Genomic DNA, 25,922 nt, shown 5'->3' on the forward strand with positions numbered 1-25,922 from the left:
GCTGTGCACCGGCCTTTCCGGAGGCCGCGGTGCAGCTTCAGGGACCACGTCGGTCAGCAATAATCGAGGGGACTAATCCCCCCTCAAAGGGGAACCATAGGCCGACGTCGGGTTCCGTAACAATATATATATATATATATGTATATATATATATATATATACTGTATATATATATATATATATATATATATATATATATATATATATATATATATATATATATGCCATATAAAAAAAAAAACCACCTTTAGAGACCATTTTTCCCCGCAAAGCAGGGGTTGGCCTTTTTCGGGAACCATGGTTGTTGTTGTTTTTCGGTCCCCTTTTTGAAGCAATGTTTTACGGCCAGATGCCCTTCCTGACGCCAACCCTTTTTGCCGCCTTTAACGACAAACAGGGAATTACCAGTGAACTGGTACTCAATTAGCCGACCTCGGAAGGATGACAGGCTGAGTCAACCCCCCTGGCGTTAATTCAGCGATCGACCGGGATTCGAACCCAGGATCCTAGGATCCTAAGCCGGCACCCTAGCCGCTAGCCCAACACCAGGGATACTAGCCGCTAGCCGCTAGCCCAACACTAGCCGCTAGCCCAACACAACACCAGGGGCCGCTAGCCCACCAACACCAACACCAGGGATGCCATATATTACAATCAAATTACTTGTGCTTCACTGGAATTAAAGCAAACGAGAGGAGCTGGACACACCATTTGTCGAGCAAACATCAGTTCCTCCTGGCTGTGGAAAGACGTTAGTTCTCCCCTTTCTTCTCTGCAAGTTTGTCGAGCCTTCTCAAAGGGCAGCGACTTGTTTTGGTGATACAGGTATTCCCATTCCCCAAGGATCTTCCAGCCATCACTTGAGTAGACCTCTGCAAAGACACACAGGTGGGTCATACAACGAGGCATTGGGGCAATGCCCAAGTTTTGGTAGATTTAGTTTGGACATTGCACTATTTGGTGATCACGAAGTGAAAAAAAGGAGAATTTCCACTTTCATATTCTGCATGAATGATGTGTCCAGAGCATGACAATTTATTTTTTGGCATCAGTGCTTCTAATGTACTTGGTGGTCTAATTTCATCAAGCACTGATTTGTTCGTTCTTGCAGTTCATTTCATGGAGTTTTTAACATTCGTCTCCATTTCATGTATAGAATGAAAAGCAGGGGTCAAAATAGAGACCCCTGGGGTATTCCCCATGCTATATTTTCCTATATTGAGATGTAGAACTTGTATTTTGTATAATGTGAGTGGTCATTCAAATAATTGGGGAAAAAAAACGCCTTTTAGAGGCAATTTTTCCCTGCAGAGCGGGGGTTGGCCTTTTTTTTGGACACAGTGCTCTCCTTTTTGAAGCAATGTTTTACAGCCGGGTGCCATTGCTGCCGCCAACCCTGTTAGTCGCCTCTTGCCACAAACAGGGAATTACCAGTGAGGTGGTACTCAATTTGCCGATCTTGGAAGGATGAACAAGCTGAGTCAACCCCCCCAGGCGTTAATTCAGCGCCGGACCGGGATTCGAACCCAGGTATCCTCGGATCCCAAGCCGGCACCCTAACCGCTAAGCCAACACCTCAACGGTTAAATTTTTGTATCTCACTTTCTTTTTAAATTGGAGTAATCTTTACAATATAGCCAATCTTGAAAAGTTCCTTTACTTAATGGTATATTAAAATGGGACATGGAGTACAGGTTATTAACATTTTTACACATTATATAACTCCAGGACAAAAACTTAACTTCCCCTTATGGAGTGCCCTCTCAACAGTGGGACCTATTTGAGTTAAAAAAAAATAAAAAAATAACAGAACAGCACGAAGTAGAGCACATACCTCCACCAGGCTGAACAGTTTATGTTTTGTATCCCACTGATGGGCCGGATCTGGATTCGGACCTGAACCAAAATCTAAGCGGTTTGTTCTTGTCACTTAACCAACCCATCCACCTAGTTTTGTCAAAACTTGTCTGCAACTTTTTGAAATGTTGTGCTATATATCGTTTTTGTCCCCATCTCTCAATGATGAAGAATCAGTTGAACAATTTTCATAACCGGATTCGGATCTTCACCAAAATTGAATCAATTCTTCCTCGTCACACAACCAAACTGTCCACCAAGATTCGTCCGAATCCGTCCATAACTTTGAGATACCGTGCTATATATAATTTTTACACAATCATTCAATGGTGAAGAATCACTTCTAATTTCTCGCATCCGAATTCAGATCTTCACCAAAATTGAATTAGTTCTTCATTGTCACACATCTAAATGTCCACGAAATCGGTTCCACACTATCTTTGTTGGGTTAAACACAACCATTTTATTAACCTCGTCATCTATCCTCATGAGTCCAAATTTGTGTGCTGTTAATACAACAAATCCTGCTTTTCAGTCCATGCTTTCTCGGTCTGAAGAACTTCACATTGAAACCTAATGCTGTTAATAATCTCTTCCGTACATATATTTAATATACTGGAACTTACACATATATTCCTTAAGAACGTGCACATACGGATACAATGGCGACATATAACTATTGAACAGGATGTGAAAATAAATTGTCATGAAGCAAGCGTTTAGACTGTGATGCCAATAAAACAAGCAGGGCAATAGAGATAATTATGGACTGGTTAAATTACATGAATTAAAATGAATGAATGAACTACCAAATGAAAGTGCCAATTAAACACTCACCTCCTTAATGTCTGAGCAACTACACTGACTCCTCGGCTCTGGCCATATACTATCTCCAATTCAGTTCAAAATCTTCTGCATTTTTTTTTTTTAAAAATTCTTTCATTTTGTTTTTAAGATTGTTATTTAAAAAAAAAGTTTTTAAAATGTTTTAAAAATCTACTTTTTGTTTTCATTGAGACAAACCTTCCTGGAAGATTAATCATCAGCTATTCATACCCTTTCCAGACCATTAGTGCTGCCAAATTTGTCCATTGGCAAGGGGTACGCTGCGCATGGTTTGCCATTGCCTTCTTTGCAGTCAGTCAGTGCAGGAATTTGGAATTTGTTCAGGGCGCCGGCGATAACTCGCACACTCTTCACGGAATCTTTCAGATCGACGAACGGTCTTGGCCCAGACGGGGTCCTCCCGCATCCTCTGATGGATGCACACACTTGCATGCTCAAGATTCATTCCAGCACAAAAGGTTATTTTTTTAAATATTATTGCCCAATACCTGTAAATTTTTGTTTTGTAGTTAAATGAAAGTGACTAAAGTTGTTGAGAATACCAGAATATTTTAACAACAATTTGAGCAACTGTCAGCAAGTAACTTTCAAGGAGTGTCATTGTGATGTCTGCAATTAAAAGGAAGAAGAAGAATCACTGCACTTTACCTGTCGGTGTTAGCTCCCCTTTTTTGACATCCTTTCCTGCAACAACACAAATACTTGCTGGAACATTCCCAAAGTATCCAAATGTATGAAAACATTTCTGATATAATTTTTTTGGAACTGGTACAATGCAGGACATTCACTCACGCCAGAATAACTGGACTCGAGGGCAGCTAGAATTCCCAAATTTGACAGAGTTTCATATTGTGAAAGTCTCAGATGACTTCCAGTTTGAGCTCACAAGGGAAAATCGAAAACAAGTACAGATACATTCAAAGTACACCGCCCCCATGCCAAATAAATAAACAACATATCCTCCAGCACCTTTTGGCACTCCGGCGATTCCGTTGTGCAGCACATAGAGACGGAAAATAAATAAGTGATTAATAATGAAAATAAATAATTTATTAATCAATTAGCTAATAATATAGCTAAACCACCACCGTTTCATCCGAATCTTTAACTTTTTGAAAATGAATTAATTAGGTAATTAATCGAATGACTAAATAATTGATTGATTAATTGATTAATCAAAAAATCTAAAATATCCTTTCCAGCCAAATCACTTGGGCATTTTCATGTCCAAATATCAGCTTCCTAGCTCAAAATGTGCCTGAGATATTGCCCAGATGAGAAAGAAAATAAATAAGTACTTAATTAATCGCTTATAATTAAGTAATTTATCAATTAACTGATTAATCAAAAAATAAAAAATACTGTTTTTGTCAAAACACATGTTCACCATTGTGGCCAAATTTCAGCTTCCGAGCTCAAAGGATGGCTGAGATATCGCCTGGACAAACAAACAAACAAAGAAAACAAACAAGAAAGAAAGAAAGAAACCGGAGTGAAAACTGAGTACTCCCTCACAGCGGGCGTCATCACCGGGCCCCCTTCGGTGCCCTTCGATGACGTCATGCAGCACCTTGAGACGGAATAGGAAAGGAGCGGTTTACAATGAGATTTGGTACAGGAGTATATTTACTCACGCAGCGGCCATTGGCTGGCACGTGAGTACAGAATAATCACGTCTGTTTGTATACTGCAATATTGAACGATGCCAAATTTGAAGATTATAGCTGCTCATATTGTCGAATTATTCTGCCAACAAACAGCCAAACACACAGATGCATTAGTTAGATGCACAAGTTAGACAAGTATCAACAAAGCTACACAATAGATATGGATTTACAGCTTAACCTCAGCATAGTCCCCCAATTCTCACATACCCTAACTGCAACACTGACTCTATCCTCATGGGGAATGAGAGGGAAGTAGGGGCCAAAATTGTTTTTATTTTGAGGGAGTAGGGGCCAAATTTTTTTATTTTGAGGATATAGGGGCCAAAATTAATTTTATTTTGAGTGTATCGGAGCCAAAATTGTTTATATTTTGAGGGAGTAGGGGCCAAATTTTTTTATTTTGAGGATATAGGGGCCAAAATTAATTTTATTTTGAGTGTATCGGAGCCAAAATTGTTTATATTTTGAGGGAGTAGGGGCCAAATTTTTTTATTTTGAGGATATAGGGGCCAAAATTAATTTTATTTTGAGTGTATCGGAGCCAAAATTGTTTATATTTTGAGGGAGTAGGAGCCAAAATTATTTTTATTTTGAGGGAGTAGGGGCCAAAATTGTTTTTATTTTGAGTGTATAGGAGCCAAAATTTGGTTTTATTTTGAGGGAGTAGGGGCCAAAATTGTTTTTCTTTGGGAGTAGGGGCCAAAAAATTTTATTTTGAGGATATAGGGGCCAAAATTGTTTTTTATTTTGAGTGTATCGGAGCCAAAATTGTTTATATTTTGAGGGAGTAGGAGCCAAAATTATTTTTATTTTGAGGGAGTAGGGGCCAAAATTGTTTTTATTTTGAGTGTATAGGAGCCAAAATTTGGTTTTATTTTGAGGGAGTAGGGGCCAAAATTGTTTTTATTTTGAGGGAGTAGGGGCCAAAATTGTTTTTATTTTGAGTGTATAGGAGCCAAAATTTGGTTTTATTTTGAGGGAGTAGGGGCCAAAATTGTTTTTACTTTGAGTGTATAGGAGCCAAAATTTGTTTTTATTTTGAGGGAGTAGGGGCCAAAATTGTTTTTACTTTGAGTGTATAGGAGCCAAAATTTGTTTTTATTTTGAGGGAGTAGGGGCCAAAATTGTTTTTACTTTGAGTGTATAGGAGCCAAAATTTGTTTTTATTTTGAGGGAGTAGGGGCCAAAATTGTTTTTATTTTGAGGGAACTTTAAATAATTTTAAAGACAATACATGAGAGTATAGTATATGCAGAAGATTTTGTTTTGTAATCCGACCAAAGATGTTCGACTGACGGCCATTAACTCCGTACAGCAAAATTACGGAAACTGCAGGGGCTATGACATTATATGCCTTTTTCTTCTTGTTATTTGTTTGTTTCAATCGATTCAGTTATATGCTTATGATGGATAAAGTAGGACATACCTATTTGTGAAAAAGGGAAAACAGAGAGGGTATAAACTAAGAAGAGAAAGTGGGAACTGATTATCATCCACATCATATAAGTTAGATGTGGAGATGTAAATTGCCAATTTAGGCGTTCACCCATGAGTGACGTTTTACATAACTCTGTGTGTGCATGGTTTTTGCTGATGGTACCTTTTTGAATCTCACAAATCCAGTTGCCGAGATTGTCGCAAGACATATATGATGCACCCATTTTGACAACGCCTGCGACTGTACCACAGTACCCAGGGGGCACAGACCGCTCAAATTCTCGATTTACCTGCAAATACAAAAGAAACCTCTAAAAACCTAAAATATTCTGTCTCACACAGCTTAACATGTTGAATAATATGAAACACTTTAACTCTTAAAATGTTGAATATTATACTCATCTACTATATAAGAGAGATGTGTGTGTGTGTGTGTGTGTGTGTGTGTGTGTGTGTGTGTGTTTGTCTGTCTGTGTGTCGCCATTTTTCTCAGAGATGGCTGAACGGATCTTCGTCAAACTCCTCCCCTCCCCATCTCCCCCCCTCCCCCCTTGCCCCTGCCCCCTCCTCCTCTCCTCCTCCTCCCCCCTCCCTCCCCTCTTCCCCTCCTCTTCTCCTCCTCCTCCCCTCCCCTCACCCCTCCCACCTTTCCCCCTCCTCCTCCTCTCCCCTCCTCCGCCCGCGCCCGGCAACGCCGGGTACTTCTGCTCGTGTTGGATATTTGACGTGCTCAGTGTAGTCGGGTCATATCCAGGACTCCCGTGACCATGGAGAGCATAGGTTCGTTTGAGGATGGATTTTGGTACTTTAGGGTATTTAGAAAAAAATGAGCTCCTATGCCCCTCCCAAAAGTGTGGGCCAACTCCACCAGAGGGCAAAATCCAAAATGGAAATTACACAATTACATATCTCTTAAGTAAAATAACTTACAGACATGATATAAGTGTCGTTTTTGACGAATTTAATGACCAGGAGTCCATTCCAGTGGTTATATTTTCATTTCATGGTCATCTTCAATGTGAAATCCAAGATGGCCGCCAACAGCCATATTGAATATATGAATATTTCACATCTTCCAAACCAGTTGACGTAGGAAGACGATTAAGGTATTGTTTTCAAGTAATTATATGGCAGGAAATTCATTCCCGGTGTTACCGACTTGGAGGTCATCTTCAGAATGAAAACCAAAATGGCCGCCAGTGGCAATCTTGGAAATATAAAAAAATACATAAATCTTGAATAAATTAACATACAGGCATGAATTATGAAGTGTTTTTTTAATTTTATGACCAGGATTCCATTTCAGTGGTTATTTTCTCATTTTGTGATAATCTTTAACATGAAATTCAAGATGGCTGCCAACGGCCATATTGAATATTTGAATATGTCCCACCTTCCGAAATTTTGTCGTTTTTTACTATTTGAAATTATGCTGTTTATTTTGTCACAGGATCATTGGATTTCTGCTAGCAAAAGACCACCGACTGCCACTACAACTGATCAGTCATCGCATCACATCCCAACTATTTGTTGATAGCTAATTGGAGCTAAATTGGAAAAAGCAGCTAATTGGAGGGGGCTAGATAGGTTTGGCAGGGTGTATGAGAGTGTCAACTGGGAAAAGGGACACAAAGGTCTTTACATGCACAAGGAATGTTACCTGTCTATTTCAAGCAAGAGAAAGCTCCAGCAAGCTGAAAAGCGAAAATCTGCATATAGTGAACAAAGCAGGTAACCCCTAAAGTTGCAGTTCCAACTATCCTGGAGCATCGTGTCACTGATGAATGCCTCCCCATTTTCAAGGTCAACGGTACATACCGAAAATTACAGAAGAGCAAGCTTGTTGAGAAGTTCTCATTGCAGTCTACCAACATTACAACCCCTTACACAGCTGTGGTGGATATGGGAATGATATGGTGCATGGCTACACCAACTGTTGAGGACCGAGAGAAACAGGACAGTACCTGCTACACCTGGGGTGACTACGCTAACAAAGTTGTTCATCTGGTGATGAGTGGACATCCTACAGCTGCACAGATATTTTGCATCAACGATCCATATGATCACCCTGAATCTGTCAAGGATGATGAGAGGGATAGCAGAAAGAAAACCGGAGCGGTTCCAAATGTATTGATGAAAACTGATGAGCCATTCCCATCAGCCCGCGATTTCCAGTCTCAGCTCAGCAAATCCAGTAATAAAATCCGACTCCAACACTTCATCAAAGATGCATTCTGCAAAGCTGCTTCTGATATTGAGAAAGGAGTGGTATACTCCGTTGGAACAAGTTGCAGCAATCTACTGTCTGGCGAGGTCCTGGATGCATTCCAGTTCAGACACTCAGAAGCCGATACAATCTAATATCAACATATACCACACTTCGGACACAAGGTTATCAGGATCCCGTCATCATTGACTGTCAGGACACCGATATATATATCGGGGGGTGGTCCAGATCGAGGTGGGCCGGCTTGAGGCGGTCCACGGAGATACGATCCGGGGCACCGCCGATGTCCACGGTGAAATGTTTGTCCCCGGTCTCCAGCACGCGGAAAGGCCCGTCGTACGGGGGCCGCAGTGGTGCCCGGTGGGCGTCATGTCGGATGAAAACGTACCCCGCCGTGCGAAGCTCTGGGGCGACGTTGGAGGGCGGGCAACCGTGGTGTGCCGTGGGCACCGGGGCGAACCTCCTGGCGGCCTCCTGCAGGGTGGAGCGTTGTTGTGCCGCAGACCAAGGAGCCGTGGAGTCGGGGATAAACTCGCCTGGCACCCGCAGCGGCTGTCCCAAGACCAGCTCCACCGAGGACGCGTGCAGGTCGTCCTTGGGCGCCGTCCTGAGGCCCAGCAGGACCCAGGGGAGCCTGTCGGCCCAGCTGCCATCGTGGAGGCTGGCCCGGAGTGCGGCCTTCATGGAGCAATGAAAGCGCTCGCACAGGCCATTGGCCTGGGGGTGGTAGGCCGTGGTGCGGTGCAGTTTGATGCCGAGCCCTTGCGCCACCGCGCCCCAGAGCTCCGAGGTGAACTGGGGGCCGCGATCGGACGAGATGTCCGAGGGGGCACCAAACCGGGCAACCCACGTGGCGATGAAAGCGTGTGCGATGTTAGCCGCAGCCGTCGCCGCCAAGGGCACGGCCTCCGGCCACCGGGTGGTGCGGTCCACCATGGTGAGGAGGTGGGTGAACCCCCGCGAGGGGGGCAGAGGTCCCACCAAGTCGACGTGGACGTGGTCGAACCATCGCTCGGGCACCGTAAACGGGGCCAACGGGGCCCAGGTGTGGTGGTGGACCTTTGCGCGCTGGCGCGCGAGGCACGTCCTGGCCCAGTCACGGACGTCCTTCCTGAGGCCATGCCAGACGAACTTCGCCGCGACGAGCTTCTGGGAGGCCTTCCTGCCCGGGTGTGACAGGCCATGGATGGCGTCGAAAACCGGGCGCTGCCAGCCAGCGGGCACGATGGGGCGAGGCCGGCTCAGGGAGACATCGCACAGGAGGGCCGCGCCCGCGATGTCGAACGGCACCTCGGTGACGCGGAGGCCCGTGACGGCGGTCCGCAAGGCCTGGACGCCGGGGTCGGCGGTCTGGTCCTCCGCCATCCGGGCATAGTCGATCCCGAGGTGGACCGCGTGCGCGATGGACCGGGAAAGGCAATCCGCCACCGGGTTGTCTTTACCCACGCCGTGACGGATGTCCGTCGTGTACTCGGACACAGCAGAGAGGTGACGTTGCTGCCGGGCCAACCATGGCTCGGCGACCTTGGCCATCGCGAACACAAGGGGCTTGTGATCAACGAAAGCCGTGAACGGGCGGCCCTCAAGCAGATGGCGGAAGTGTCGGACCGCCAGGTGGAGCCCGAGCAGCTCGCGGTCGAAGGTGCTGTAGCGGCGTTCGTGCGGGAGAAGCTGCCGGCGAAAAAACGCCAGGGGATGCCAAGCACCATGCACCCACTGCTCGTGTACCACGCCCACCGCGTAGTCCGACGCATCGGTGGTGAGGGCGATCGGTGCATCGGGCGCCGGGTGCGCCAGCATGGTGGCGTTGGCCAGGGCCAGGCTTTGCGCCCGCAAACGCCGCAGCCATCGGCTCCGACCAGGCGATGTCACCTTTGCCCGGCTTGCCCCAGAGGGCCTCGTGCAGGGGGCGGAGGAGCTGGGCGACGTGGGGCACGAAGCGGTGGTAAAAATTTACCATGCCCAGGAACTCCTGGAGCCGCTTGATCGTGCGGGGGCGCGGGAAGCCCCTGACCGCCTCCACCTTGGCCGGTAAAGGGACTGCCCCGTACCTGGTGATGCGGTGCCCCAAGTGTGTCGATGGCGGCGATGCCGAAACGGCACTTTGCGGAGTTGATGATCAGGCCATGCTGGCCCAGGCGTTCGAAAAGCGTGCGGAGGTGGAGCAGGTGCTCCTCCCGGGACACGCTCGCGACTAGGATGTTGTCCAGGTAGACATAGATGAAAGGTAAGTCATGCAAGACGCTGTCCATGAGCCATTGGAACGCCTGGGCCGCATTCTTCAACCCGAAAGGCATCCGCAGGAACTCAAAGCGGCCGAAAGGGGTGATGACGGCCGTCTTTGGGACATCGTCCGGTTGTACGGGGACCTGGTGGTAGCCCCGGATGAGGTCCACCTTGGAGAACACGGTCGTGTTTGCCAACCGGGCGGAAAAGTCCTGGATATGCGGGACCGGGTAGCGGTCGGGGGTGGTGGAATCATTGAGCCGGCGGTAGTCACCGCACGGCCGCCATCCGCCGCCGGGCTTCGGCACAATGTGCAGAGGAGAGGCCCAAGCGCTGTTGGAGCGTCGCACGATACCCAGCCGTTCCAGCGCGGCGAACTCCGCTTTCACCATGGCGAGCTTCGTGGGGTCGAGTCGGCGTGCCCGGGTGTAGACCGGTGGCCCAACCGTGGGGATATGGTGCTCCACCCCATGTTGGACGGCCACCGCTGAGAAGGTGGGCCGCGTGAGGGCCGGGAAACTGGCGAGGAGGCGTGTAAACTCGTCCGCTGCCGGAAGCGTGCAGACTAACCTTGCCAGTACGGAACCTTTCAGCAAGCCGCTTGGCAAGCCGCTCGGTGAGCCACTCAGTGAGCTGCTCAACGAGCCGCTCAGCGAACAAGCGAGTGAGCTAAAGGTTTCGGCCTGGACGAGACGTCTGCGCTTAACGTCGACCAACAGCCCATGCGCACATAGGAAGTCCGCGCCGAGCAGGGCCATTGGCACGCTGGCGGTGACGAATGACCATTGAAAGCGCTGCCCTCTGAACCGCAGTGAGAGGCAACGCCTCCCGAATGTGCGGATAGGTGTACCGTTGGCGGCAAGCAAAGCGGGGCCCCGGCCCGCGGCTTGCTTGTCGGACGCGGAGGCAGGGAGGACACTTACCTGCGCTCCCGTGTCACAAAGAAAACGGCGCCCAGACAAGGTGTCCGTGATGAACAGGAGGCTGCCGGAATGGCCGACGCTCAGGGCCGCAAGTGAGCGCCGGCCCGGTCGTTTCCCGACCCGTCAAAAGAACACGGCGGGCGGCACATTTTAGCCTTGCGGCCGAACCTGGCATGGTAGTAGCACCAGGTTTGCGGCGGTGGCGGCCGCGCCGGCGGCGGTGGTGGTGGCGGCGGCGGTAGTGGGCGGGGCGCAGCAGCAGCCACGAGGGAAGCCGGGGGCGCTGTAGCCTCTGCACCGGGATCCACTACGGCAGCACGGTACACTGACCGCGTGTCGCAGGCCGCGAAAAACTTGTCGGCCTCTCCGGCCAGGGCGCGGGGTTCCGTGATGTTGGAACCGGCCAGCGCGAGGCGCACCTGTATCGGTAGCTGGCGGAGGAAAAGTGCGCGGAACAAGAAATCCGGGCGCTGGTCTCCAAGCAGGGACAGCATGAAATCCATCCGGACGGATGGTCGTGTGTCGCCGAGGGCGAGAAGGTCCAGGAGGCGGTCGGCACGTTCGACCTCCGTGAGCCCGAACGTGGCGAGGAGGAGACGTTTGAGCGCCTCGTACTTGTGGTCGCCCGGCGGGCGCTGAAGGATCGACACGACGTGGGCGGCAGTGCTGGGCCCGAGGGCGGCGACCACGTGGTAGTACCGGGTCTCGTCCGCCGTGATGCCCCGGAGTTGGAACTGAGCTTCGGCTTGCACAAACCAAACGTCGGCTAGCGCTTCCCAAAACTCCGGGAGTTTGATTGCGACGGCGTTGGTAGCCATGGTGCGTTCGGGGGTCAGCAACGGCTGAACCAATCGGGGTCACCAGTGTGGTGCTGTGCACACACGACTCGATTGCCAGAGAGGTAGGCCACAACGCGTGGATACAAACAAGAGTCAGCACTGGGCGGAGAGCTCGCCTATCAGCACTGGGCGGGCTCGAGCTTAGAGCCCGCATATATGTCCCGAGGCCACGCCTTGCCCCCGGGCGTGGCCGATCGGCCGAAAGGCGGGGCATGCATTTCAGTTCCCCGCCTGGACGCTCGCGCCACCCACTGGTGCACGGAATTATTACCCCTTGTGCCCGCCACACCACCAACTTTCATCCAAATCCGTTCAGAACTTTTCCAGACATCTTGTTCACAAACACAATAACACATGAACATACGAACACACACACACACACGGACAGACACGATCGAATGCGTTACTCCCTGGCGGGAGTAATAAACATGAAAATCGCAGAGCCAGAACCAGAATTATTTATTTGGTCTGGGAAGCCCATGCGAGGTTTCTCCTTCTTCAGCATCACAACCCTGGGTGAATATGCGCTCTTTAAAAAAAAAGTTGGAATTTTGCCAAATCTGTTTTATTCGTTTGTTAATATACCTCAGCCATTGACAAATCTGGAACTAAGTCTTTATAAGTTCATCAAATACTGACACTGTGATTGACATTCGCTGAGAGAAATGTTGATATCTCTTCTGAGGTAGAAAAAAAATAAAAAATTATACGTATCAAACGATACATTTTATGAAACGGGGAAACCTAATACACACTTTGGCGGTTTTAAAATGACAGAATATGTCTTTATTAGAAAAAAAAAAATGAACATTGAAGACGACGCTGCTAAAAAAAATACACCGCTCTAACGCATAACCACGTGTTTAAACTACATTTACAACAAATATGAAAACTATTTTCATATCACAATGTTAAATATAGAATATATAGAAGATAATGTTTTTTTAAAAATGAGCCCGATCTTCCAATGGTAAAGAAAATCCTTGAAAAAATTCCTGGATCGGGAATAATATCCTGAGCTTCACCAAAAACTAATCAATTCTTCCTTATTCCAAGGGCAATCATCCCACAAACTTTCATCCAAATCCGTTCAGAACTTTTCCAGATATCTTGTTCACAAACACACGAACACACACACACACACACACACACACACACACACACACACACACACACGGACACGAGTGAATGCATTACTCCCTGGTGGGAGTAATTAAATGCAGCCAGGTGAGGCCACCAAGTGGCTTATCCTGATGTCCTACAATGCTGAGTTGTAACGTACCAACGTGCCGTCGCTCCACTTCGCCCCCTGGTGTGGGTCCTGATAGTGCAGGCCTGTCCAATAGTTTATGTGGTCCATGTTGTACCAATATCCGTATTCCATTGCGCCCTCGTTCACTGGTGTTCTGCTTTGCCAAAAAAAAACAACATTCTTAACACATTGTGATCATTTTTTTAAAGTCAAGAATTAAAAAGCTAGAATTTAATAACTTTAAATTGTATTACATGAAAAAATGAATCAAAATTTGTCTCATTATGGGCATTTTATTTTTGTTTAAATAAGCAAAGTTAAATGAGTCTAAATGCTTCATAACAATGGGTGCAATGTGATTGCACGTTTGGCAAATTAAAATGAAAACACACCTATTCTAATTTATTTATTACAAGCAAGTGTGAAATAAAAAAATAATTATTCAAGAACTATCTTTAAGAAACCATCTTTCTTTCAAATATATAATGACGACATCCTACTATATTGAATAAGGCAATTCTGTGTGTGTGTGCCATCTCCAAATGCGTGTTTCAGATGGTGGAACGGAGCCCTCTCAGGTCTCGATGTGTCCAACTTCGTGCGTGTGTGGGTGTGTATGTGTGGGTGTGTGGGTGTGTATGTGTGCGTGTGTGTATGTGTGTGTGTGTGTATGTGTGCGTGTGTGGGTGTGTATGTGTGGGTGTGTATGTGTGCGTGTGTGGGTGTTTATGTGTGGGTGTGTATGTGTGTGTGTGTGTGTGTGTGTGTGTGTGTGTGTGTGTGTGTGTGTGTGTGTGTGTGTGTGTGTGTGTGCATGTGTGGGTGTGCATGTGTGCGGATGTGTATATGTATGAGTGTGTGCACGTGTATGCGTGCGTGTGTGTATGTGGGTGTGTATATCTAAGAGTGTGTGTGTGTGTGTGTGTGTGTGTGTGTGTGTGTGTGTGTGTATGTGGGTGTGTATGTGGGTGTGTATATATCTATGATTGCGTGCACGTGTATGTGTGTGTGTAGCCCCAACTATAGAAATATATGTATATGTATACACCCCCACACACACACACACACACACACACACCCACACCCACACACTCTTAGATATACACACACACACACACACACACACACACACACACACACACACACACACACACACACACACACACACACACACACAATAGAATGGACATGCCGGTGTTTGGCGCAGTATTTCTGTCAGCCATCTTGGAGTATGTATGATGGCTGTGTCTTCCAGGAAGTCGCGTTGCAGCAGTGAATATGAATGTTTTGCGATAAACTGCATAAACTATCAAACTGGAGCAAAATAACACAATTTAAGCTTCCACAAGTGAGTAGTGATTGTTCATGATATATATGATGGTCCGTATTTAGCCGTTATGAGCTTGATTTGCATGATTTATTCATCAAGGCAAACCAGCCTTGCTACATCAGTGGCTGATAACTAGCTGGGCCTAGCAGCTATTATTGTCAACATTACTGATTACATGGAAGCCAGTGGGACTGTGATTGCATTTTATTGATTGGGACTGATGGTGGACCAATAAGACTGGTTGGGGGGAGGAGGGTGGTGGGGAGGGGTTGGGGTCTCTGCCCCGAGGTCAGTTGAGTTAAGCCCCGAGGTCCGCCGATAAGACCTAGTCTGTAAAACTAAAAAGTTTATAGTTGGGCCAGGATTCTGGGAGGGGGGCGGGGCGGGCATGGGATTGGCTGCAAGGTTGTTTGTCCCGGGCCTGTGATGGCTCTTGATGTCCCCGGGTGGAAATGGGGGTGTTTGAGCAAGTACAGTATGACTCGTTGGACTCTTAGCCAACAGCCATCCACGTTCACTCTGCTGTACATAATAAATAGGTGAGTGGTTGTTGAGAGCTTCACCCCTAATTAGGGTTGCCATGCCAACGGTAAGGTAACGTACCCAAGGAGCAAAATCCCTGCTAGGTGAGGTGATTCTAATCGGAGGCCACGGTTGACTAGCAACCTGTCAGAGCGCAGATTTATCTATGGCCGGCAGCCTCGGGACCAGAGGTTGGATAAAAGTCCGATGAGCTACAATGGTTTTTCACATTGTACAGCTACAAAATACACCACTTTGTACTTACTCAACAAAGAAGGGCCTACATTGTAATTTTATGACAATGCATTGCATACATAATAATGAGTTATGAACCAATTATTTATCTACAACTGATATTTCAATGGAGCTCACAGGTGGGCTATAATAAAATCCTCCTCTTGATGCCTGTCCATGCTCAGTAGGTCTCCACCCTGGGCTACACAATGCTCCCGTGCTTTGTCCCACGTACGGTGCTGCGATTCTTCTACCTTGTTAATCTGCATTTCACGGGGAGATTGTAGAGGTAAGTATCTCACTGGTGGCTGGCATGTATGCTGTTCTCCCAAAATTCATGGGAAACACTGCTACACACAAATATATTGGCAAGCATACAAGTAAACATGGCCCATGTGTTCATTCAGCAAATAACATCCCAGCATGCTTAGGGTCAAATATAAAAATGCTGCACTGACCTGGTTGCCTATAATTATGGCTAGCATGGCTGTAAGAGGAGACCCCTCCCCATTGCCCCTAGTCACAGAGCATGTGTGGTCGCCCAGTGGTTTGATGAGCATGACACTGATGTTATCCATTTGTCATGGCCTTCTCAGTCACCAGATCCGAACCCAACTGAACATTTATGGGATATTCTGGAATGACACCTGAGACAGCATTTTCCACCTCAATCAAACAGGTGTGAGTTGATTGACTTTCTCATGGACGAATGGTGCCGCATCCCTCCTGCAACATTCCAGACGCTGGTGAACTCTATGCCACAGTGCGTACAGGCCGAACTAGCTGTGTGTGGTGGCACAACGCCCATTAAGTGACTTTACATTGGTGTTTCCATTTTTGTGTCCCCTACCTGTATCTTATTGGGCCTCTTTCAATCTCAGACTCAAACAGTGTGTACCTAAACTCGTTCCATAAAACCTGTTTCTACATGTTGAGAACACAAGTAACCTATTCGTTGTGCTGTACGTTGACCACACTCATAAAAGGTTCATGTCAAGATGCTCTTTGACAACCCAATGACTTCCCAAACTCTTTGTCACATTAATGAGATTCCGCGTGATGAAATAGACCAGTATGCTTATGTCTATCAGGTTTCCATCCTGCATTCTTTATAGTCTGCCAGATCAATGACAAGAAAGTGGTAGATGTGTCAAATATCTCACGGTGTCCTTCGTGAAGAGGAGGCAAACTATCGTCGGTACCTCAACATGTAGAAACAGGTTTTGTGGAACGGGTCCAGGTACACAAATAACATTTCCATTTTTCACGACAGATAAATCAATCATTTTCTTCTTGTTTTGAATATTTTGTGCCACACACGCAGACTGCTGCTTCTGTGCTTAAATTGGCAGACATATTTATGCCACATCGATGGTATTGGTCGATTTTTCTAACATTTATCCACTTCTTGAGGAAGTTCCCAAGGTTGATTTGAGGAAAGCTAGAATGGTTGAAATCATTCTGATAGAGATGCCTGCTTTCTGACCAATATCATCACTACAAAACATTGGAATGATAAAAGAGTTAAGTAACCTTTAACATTGCAAATGACATAGGACATCAGGACATCAGGAGCAAATGACATCAGGTTGAACTTGACCCACAGTTTTTTGAAGGATTTACAAAGAGGGGAAAAATACATATTCATACTAGACAAGTAAGACCTATGATTAACTTATTTTGACTGGTGTGTCTGGAGAAAAATATTTTTAAAGGAATTTACAAAGTCCGCCATTTTTACACACTTCCAGTCAAGTGATCGATATGGCCTCCACAATTTAACATGCTATGTCCTAATGTTGTACCCCAAATTTGGTCGCATTCTGACTGAAATTGACTAACGGGCATTTTTACACGTGTCAAGATCGGCATGACCTCTGCAATTTAACATCAGGAACCTGTCCTAATGTTGTAACGCAAATTTGGTATCATTATGACTGGTGAGTCTGGAGAAGAAGATTTTTGAAGGAATTTACTAAGTCCGTCATTTTGACGCACTTCAGGTTACGTGACCGGAATGAGCTTTGCAATCTCCATTACCAGTCAGGAGTGGAACCTTGCTGCCAAATTTCAGCCGGATCGGCCCCACGGTTTGGCCGGAATTCCAATTCCAGATAAGCTTAATATATAAAGTCAAAAACGCCATATTATCTGAATTTACATTGTTTTTCCATCACCAGGTTAATTGCAATTACTACTTTTTAAGTAGTAATTGCAATTACTACTTACTATTGTTGCGGGTTTGGAAAACTGCTAAGAAGTAATGACAACCACCATACAGGTCCCTTAGAATAGTTATTTCATCGCCAAACATCATCTTAGTCCCTTCCACTTACATGGGTTGGTATGTTGTTATGCATTGGGGAGGGAAAGACAGGCCCTCCACTCATAAGGGGAAGCCAGGCAGATGCACAAAGATTGCATCCACATATATTGATTCGTCTTGAAGGACAGTAGACAGGCCAAAGGCCTCAAGGGTGAATGCCAGCAACAACATTTTGTGGACAGGGAACTTTTCAAATGCACCAAAGACCATTGGGTTATGCACCAGGTAAAAGTCCCTCCGAGAGGGCTTGTGTGGGCAGGGGAAGCGACACTCCACCAATTGGAAGCCTGGAAAACACCCTAAAACAGCCCCCACCTCTCGCCAGGGCCTGATAAAAAAAGGCCTTGCACACTTGATTCTCTCTCTTGGCCAGTCGATCTCTGCTCCCTCTCGCTGCATGTGTGCACGACGGAGTCTCTTTTTGCATGAGGCCATGACTTGATTCTCTCTCTGCTGCCTTGGACCTTGTTCTCTGCACGTGCCTGTTCTCTGCCTGCCGCTTTCACTCTGCACATGGTCATCGGACTTTCATCGCACAAGGCCATGATGCACTCACTCTGCACGTTTCCCGACACACTCACTCTGCTGAGTTTCCGGCACATTTTGCCTGCTCAATTTCGTGCCGGGGATTGCCTTTGCCTCTTCATGCTCATGCTGGGGGAGGCCATCTTGCGGGCATGGTGCTCATTGGTGACGATAAGATGAGGTCGTTGCAGTGGACACAACAAGGTCCCAGTAACATCACAACCGTTTTTCTGACAGGATCCCAACATTCACTTTCCCCTTCACCCCCTCCCCTCCCACCCCCCTCGCCCCCGTGAATGTGTGCAGGGCGCCCATTTTGTCGTGTTTTATTTGTGGTAATCATCTTAAGGCATAGATTAAGCTAAGTTTCTGCCTCTTGTCCCTTTTTCTTTCCTATCGATAAGTTACACTGCACATGTTTGTAAATAAATCGAATAGTTAAACGTTTCCTTTCCAACTGTCCATGAATGTTCTTTCTTTCATTGGTCCGGCGCCATTTTCATCGGCCGTAACAAAATTTGCTTCAGCCCGGCGGGTACCAACGGTTGCTCGGCCATCTAAATTTACATCCAGGACCAAAGGTGGTACACCGCCAGAGAGTACGTTCCCAAATTGAAACTGTCACGTGGTACACTGGTACAGGTAAGCGGAGTTAGACGATGGACCCGGTAAGGCTATCGCGTGACAGACCAATTGGCATTCGTAGTTGCTGGTTCGCAACCTGCCGAATTACGAAGTTATTTTTGCATGGCAGCCTCAGGTCCGGTAAGTTCGGGAGGGAACAGAGGCTAACCACCACATAGTAGACCCGAACCCTGCAGCCGTAACAATATCTACAAGATGATCTTTATGTACATTGACATTGTCATATTTACTTGAAGCAGTTCTATTTTCAATATAAAGCCACGAGCAAGGGCTACCCGGCGCTGCCTGGCTGGGTGAGCTTTTCCCCGCGGTGGTTTCAGGACATTGAAACGCTACGGAGATATTGGCCTCGTGGTGGTTACCTTTTGCCTGCGAGTCAGTGGCAGCACTGCCTGACCCCAAATCCAAATATACACCTTATAGCCGCCTTTGGTGGCCTAAAAACGGATGTCAAGGCCAACATGTAGTAACCTAAAACCTCGCCTTCTGAAGTACCGACACCCAACAAGCGAACAGATTATGGTGACGATATCCAATAAGTGAGTCGTTGGTATCCTTGGTGGGCTGATAATAGGCTGCACCCTAATGGCCAGGCTACTCACAAACCACAAATGAACACTGCAGTAAATCGACAATGTCGATGCCGATCTCAATCCCACCCAAACCCCTGATGCCCACACTAAGTTTGGTGGAAGTCATCAGCCAGGGCTCAGGATTAGCAGCAACTCTGTTCACCCAGAATATATTACGAGTCATTTCATAAAGGCAACTCCATAAGCCTGAACAATACAGCTGCTTTAAATTACTACTACATTTGATTGCACATTATGTTTATAGTTTAAGAAAACACAAGTGAATGTTCATGAGTTGTGGTGGTGTGATCATTATGACCTGGAAGCAGACAGAAAGCTTGGCCTCGGTAACCCAATTCTCAGCACATTGTGTGCCCTCTTCTGTGGGACTTGTTGCTGGCCGCTCTGTTGTTGTATAACCAATGATGCGAGCCTTGCATACAAGCGGACCACGGGTCGCCTCACAATTCCTCACATCCCAAAGGCCTAATGAAAGCCCAACTGCCATGGTAACACAACCAGACATCACACCTGCACAAAATCAGAAAATAATTTAAACATCGTTATCACCGCTTTGGTATTGATGACAATTATTCCAATCAGAATTTTCAAAAATACAAAATGAAAATTTATGATCTTATGAAGCCTTGACCTTTGAGCTTTTGATCTAAAAAATAATCAGCTTCTGGCTTTTGATTGGTGAACCAATTCTGCGACCCAATATGCAAATTCTTAAAATTTCAGGCCAATTGGACGAAAATTGACAATTTTATGCAACCTTGACCTATGACCTTTTGATCTAAAAAAAACAATTGAATCCTATCTTTTGATTAGTGAACCAATTCAGTGACCCGATGTGCAAATTCTTTAAATTTCAGGTCAATCAGGTGAAAATTGGTAATTTTACACAACCTTGACCTTTAACCTTTTGATCTAAAAAAACAAAAAACATTCTGCTTGTAGCTTCTCATTGGTGAACCAATGCAGTGACCCAATATGTAAATTCTTTAAACTTCAGGTCAATTGGATGAAAACTGACGATTTTATGTGATGGTGACCTTTGTCCTTTTGACCTTTTGATAAAATCAGTAATGTCTTCTCCATATTACCATAATAAAGCTTTGGTGAAAATTTGATGACAAAACGCAAATGGTCAAAAAAAAGTGAAGGCCCAGGCCCAGACACACACACACAGACACAGACACAGACACAGACACAGACACAGACACAGACACAGACACAGACACACACACACACACACACACACACACACACACACACACACACACACACACACACACACACACACAAGTGATTACAATGTCCTGTCTCCTGATGTGCAGGGCACGCGCTAATAACTATGATCATTATATGCATCAAATGTTCAATGTGGATTTTAACTTCTGGATGAGTCAAAGCTACACTACAATGTGCATAAATGTGGTTCTCCAAACCTGGCTGGCCTTTGTTCCAATGGGAGTACATCAGGGCTGTTCCATCAGTCCAACTGAATGTTCCAGGATGATCACGATCTGTTTGACCAAGCCAGACAGCTCCATTTTTAATCACATCACCCACGAGGCTGTTGAGAAAGGCCTGCTCGAACCTGAAAAGGTTTGACACAAGGTGGTCACAAACTCATTTAAAATGGTTCACCAGTTTTTAGCTCACCTGGAACAGAAATTGTTCAGGGGAGGTATTAGCATCGCGGGGTGTCTATCTATCAGTCAGGCAAGTCAGTCAGGCAGCCAAATTGTATGAAAACACTCCGAACTTCTCCAAAACTCCGCACACAATTTCGATGAAACTTGACCACAACCTTCATCACCCAAGATGGACAAAAGTTTGTTCACGGAATTTAAAACATCAAGGTCTAAAGGGGTCTACAGAGGTTAAATCCCCCCAAAATAGGTATTTGCCCACTTCGCCAAGCACACCTCCAGCATTTTCTCACCAAACACCAGCATCAAGTTTGCACCTCGGATGGTCCATCCCTGGGTGCATGGAAAAGGCATCCCATTGGGTGTGTGGAGGAGGTATCGAGGGCGGAGCACAAGCGGTCCAGGCATAAGTTCATCTACCAGAACCATTGGGGAGCACAAGCTCAACTAGGTGAGTGCAAGGAGAGCAGGGTCTTCACACATGACCCCAAACTTCGTCTTTCTCTTATCTCATCTCATTCTGCCCTCATCCATCTCTCCTTTCACACTGGATACATGTTTGGCGCCATGTTTGTGTCAAGTTGCTAAGTGACTGATCAGGATCCGATGGTGCAGATGTCAATAAGGGCGGTAAGGAGAATGTATGCGTGCTTGTGAATTTCCCTGTACATACTTTCCAGTAAAACCTGCTTTGTAAATACGGGCCTGATCTATTTTACATTCTCCGTAGGTGATTCTGTCTGTCTATCTGTCTGTCGGACAGCTGTCCGGGGGTGTGGCTTCCTCTGTTGAGAGAGTAGCTCCAACCATTCTGGAAGAGGCTTCAAAAACAAATATCCACCATGTTGTTTACTCGCATAGTTTTGAGGCCTCTTTTGTTCGGCCCGTGGTGTCTTGCTCTCTCTCTCACAGTTTTATTTCAACTCTAACTCGATATATAATTTCATTTTTCACAGTCGCTTACATGGTTTTAGACTCGGTTGCAAAAAACGGGAATAAAATTCGATGAAAGTTACCGTTTATAGAACAAAATGCATTTCGAAGGCCTGTAACAGAAAGCCCATTCATTGAGTCTCCCTCACGGCTTCATCTCGACTAATTCGCCTGGGACAGTCTGTGAACAGGTGTGATTGAACAGGTGTGATTGCACAGGTGTGCAACTGGACAGGTGGATGGAGCAGTGTTTGAGTGAGTGATGGTGATGAGTATTGTGCTGACCAAATGGTCCAGGAAGGAAGGAGGGTGCAGGTGCAACCAGGTATGATTGCACAGGTGTGCAACTACAGGTGAATGGAGAATGGTTGTATTGAAGGAACTGGGGCTCCCACGTCGATCAGAAGAATGGACGCGACAAAAAGCTGGAATTCATCTGAGTTGCTTTATTGAAATCAAACACTCAGGCACTCTGAAAAACCGTTTATCTCTCAGCAATATATATCTATTCCGCCAGGGGGTTTGCCCAGGCCCGGCGCCAGGGGGCGTGGCCCAGCGTCCTGGCTGCGGCCTGGCAAGTTGAGGGCGAGCCTGCCCGGGCATGCCCGGGCATGCCCGGGCGTCCCGACCGAGGCCTGGCAAGTTGAGCGCGGGCCTGCCCGGGCGTCCTGGACGAGCCCGGCATGGTGATCGCTCCGCGTCCTTGATAGGTGCAAGGCGATTGTGAAAACTCAGCGGCAGCCGCTACACACGTCCCCCCAGAATCGACTTGCACCGGCAGGGTCAATTTGAGGGGGGTCCTGACGACCCGGCCGAAGCGACCCCTGGCAGGTCGTGGGAGGGGGTCCGGTGAGGTGGTGGGCGGTCGAGTGGGGGGCACCGTGGACGGGGGGCGGCCTCGCCGTGGCGGAAGGGCCACCCGTGGTGGGTGGTCGACGTCCACGTGTGCCGGCTTGAGGCGGTCCACAGCAATCCGGTCCGACCTGCCGCCGATGTCGATGACGAACGACTTGTCGTCCCGTCGCAGCACCCGGAAGGGCCCGTCGTACGGCGGCTGGAGTGGCCACCGATGTGCGTCGTGACGCACAAAAACATACTCCGCTGTGCGGAGTGCTGGGGGGACGTAGGACTGGGGGTCACCGTGGCGGGATGTTGGCACGGGGGCAAACCGTCGGGCGGCCTCCTGGAGGTCCGAGCGCTGGTGAGCTGCGGACCAGGGACTGGTAGCGTCGGGCACAAATTCGCCCGGGACGCGTAGCACCTGGCCATAGACAAGCTCGGCGGTGGATGCCTGGAGGTCTTCCTTGGGGGCCGTGCGAAGGCCCAAAAGGACCCACGGCAGCCGGTCGGCCCACCCGACGTCTTGAAGGCCGGCCATGAGCGCGGCCTTCATGGAGCGGTGGAATCGCTCGCACAACCCGTTTGCTTGGGGGTGGTAGGCCGTAGTACGGTGGAGCTTGACCCCCAGGTTGCGGGCGACCGCGCCCCACAGCTCGGAGGTGAACTGTGGACCGCGGTCTGACGAGATGTCCGCCGGTGCGCCGAAGCGGGCGACCCAGGTGGCGATGAAAGCCTGCGCCACGTCGGCGGTGGTGGTGGAGACGAGGGGCACGGCCTCCGGCCACCTGGTGGTCCTGTCCACCATGGTGAGCAGGTGTGTGAACCCCCGTGACGGGGGGAGGGGGCCCACCAGATCCACGTTGACGTGGTCGAAACGTCGTTCGGGCACGGTGAAAGGTGCCAGCGGGGCCTGGGTGTGTCGGTGGACCTTGGCCCGTTGGCAGGCCGTGCAGGCGCTGGTCCAATCGCGGACGTCCCGACGAAGGCCGTGCCAGACGAAACGCGCCGACACCAGCTTCTGGGAAGCTTTCCGGCCCGGGTGGGAAAGGCCGTGGAGGGAGGCGAAGATGCGGCGTTGCCAGGCGACGGGCACGATGGGGCGAGGCTGGCCTTGGGAGACGTCGCAGAGCAGGACAGTGTCCGCGCAGGGGATGTCGGCCAGGCGGAGGCCCGTGTCCGCCGCCCGGAGGGCTTGCACCGTGGTGTCGGTGGTTTGGTCCGCCGCCATAAGCGCAAAATCCACGCCCAGGTGGACCGCGTTCGCGCTGGCCCGGGAAAGACAGTCGGCCACGGCGTTGTTTTTGCCGGCGACGTGCCGGATGTCCGTGGTAAACTCCGACACGGCGGAGAGGTGGCGCTGTTGGCGGGCCGACCATGGCTCCGTGACCTTGGCCATGGCGTAAACCAACGGCTTGTGGTCGACGAACGCCGTGAAAGGACGGCCCTCCAGGAGGTGGCGGAAATGGCGGACGGCCAGGTGTAGACCGAGGAGCTCCCGGTCAAACGTGCTGTATTTGAGCTCGTTCGGCCGGAGCTGCCGGCTGAAAAAAGCGAGTGGCTGCCAAACCCCGTTCACCCATTGCTCATGTACGGCGCCCACCGCGTAGTCGGAGGCATCCGTGGTGAGGGCGATGGGAGCGTTGAGCACCGGGTGAGCGAGCAGTGTTGCGTCGGCGAGGGCCCGCTTTGAGCCTTGGAAGGCCGCGTCCATTGCTGCGGACCAGGCGATGTCGTGCTTGGCCGGCTTGCCCCGGAGGGCTTCGTAGAGGGGCCGCATGAGCTGAGCAGCGCGGGGCACGAAGCGGTGATAAAAATTCACCATTCCCAGGAATTCCTGCAGGGCCTTTATGGTGCGGGGACGCGGGAACGTGGTGATGGCCTCGACCTTGGTTGGCAGCGGCACGGCCCCGTTCTTGGTGATGTGATGGCCCAAAAAATCAACGGCCGTCGTGCCGAAGTGGCATTTGGCCGGGTTGACGATGAGGCCGTGCTCGCTGAGGCGCTCGAACAGTGTTCGGAGGTGGAGGAGGTGCTCGGCCCGGGACGTGCTGGCGACGAGGATGTCGTCCAGGTAAACGAAAAGGAACGGCAGGTCACGCAGCACGCCGTCCATCAAGCGCTGGAACGCCTGAGCCGCGTTCTTGAGACCAAACGGCATCCGCAAGAATTCGAATAAGCCGAACGGCGTGATGACTGCCGTTTTAGGGACGTCGGCCGCCCTGACAGGTACCTGGTGATATCCCCGTATGAGGTCAATTTTTGAAAAAATGACCCGTCCCGCCAGACGGTCGGAGAAGTCTTGGATATGCGGGATCGGGTACCTGTCGGGGGTGGTAGCGTCATTCAGACGGCGGTAGTCGCCACACGGGCGCCATCCACCCCCCGGCTTTGGCACGATGTGCAGTGGCGAGGCCCACGCGCTATCGGAGCGCCGCACGATGCCGAGGTGCTCCAACGCGTCGAATTCGGCCTTCGCTACGGCGAGCTTGGCTGGGTCGAGGCGGCGGGCCCTGGCGTAGACCGGCGGGCCCGTGGTTGGTATGTGGTGCTCGATCCCATGCCGTACTGCGACGGCCGAAAACGTCGGCCGCGTGAGGGCCGGGAACTCCGTGAGCAGGCGAGCAAACTCGTTCGCCGCCGGGACGGTGCATGCCAGCTCAGTCGGCACGGAGCTGCTCAATGTGCATACCAGGGAGCTGAAGGTTTCAGCGTTGATTAAACGACGCCGTTGGACGTCCACCAGCAGTCCGTGTGCGCAGAGGAAGTCGGCGCCTAGCAGAGCCACGGGCACGTTGGCGGTTACAAACGTCCAAGCAAAGCGTTGGCCGCCGAAGCAGAGGGTGACGTTGCGCGGGCCGAAGGTGCGGATAGTCGATCCGTTGGCTGCAACTAAGGAGGGGCCGCAAACCGCGGATTGCCTGTCCTGGTCAGAGGCGGGTATGACGCTCAGTTGGGCGCCGGTGTCGCACAGGAAGCGCCGTCCGGACGCTGTATCCGTGATGAACAGTAAGTTGCCCGTGTGGCCGGCGCTCATGGCTGGTAATGAACGCCGGCCCGGCC

At 49.0% G+C, this 25,922-nt stretch overlaps 1 protein-coding gene across 3 annotated transcripts in view; it reads right to left on the bottom strand.

Annotated features, from left to right (window-relative positions):
* Positions 1-25,922, bottom strand: part of LOC137431059 (macrophage mannose receptor 1) — a 234,554-nt gene that overhangs the window by 122,570 nt on the left and 86,062 nt on the right. For all 3 annotated transcript variants that reach the window (XR_013624029.1, XM_068121949.2, XM_068121948.2), the window contains exons 11-17: positions 20,883-21,034; positions 19,748-19,959; positions 15,499-15,623; positions 13,305-13,428; positions 5,971-6,097; positions 3,352-3,387; positions 709-872 (exon numbers count right to left, since the gene is read on the bottom strand). Coding sequence is in view for 2 of the 3 variants with exons in the window: in XM_068121949.2 (XP_067978050.2) it covers positions 709-872; positions 3,352-3,387; positions 5,971-6,097; positions 13,305-13,428; positions 15,499-15,623; positions 19,748-19,959; positions 20,883-21,034 (940 nt within the window). In the remaining variant the exon portion in view is untranslated. The remainder of the gene's footprint in view (positions 1-708; positions 873-3,351; positions 3,388-5,970; positions 6,098-13,304; positions 13,429-15,498; positions 15,624-19,747; positions 19,960-20,882; positions 21,035-25,922) is intronic.

The sequence above is a fragment of the Myxine glutinosa genome, chromosome 7, assembly GCF_964187855.1.
Source record: "Myxine glutinosa chromosome 7, kmMyxGlut1.1, whole genome shotgun sequence".
Taxonomy (NCBI): domain Eukaryota; kingdom Metazoa; phylum Chordata; class Myxini; order Myxiniformes; family Myxinidae; genus Myxine; species Myxine glutinosa.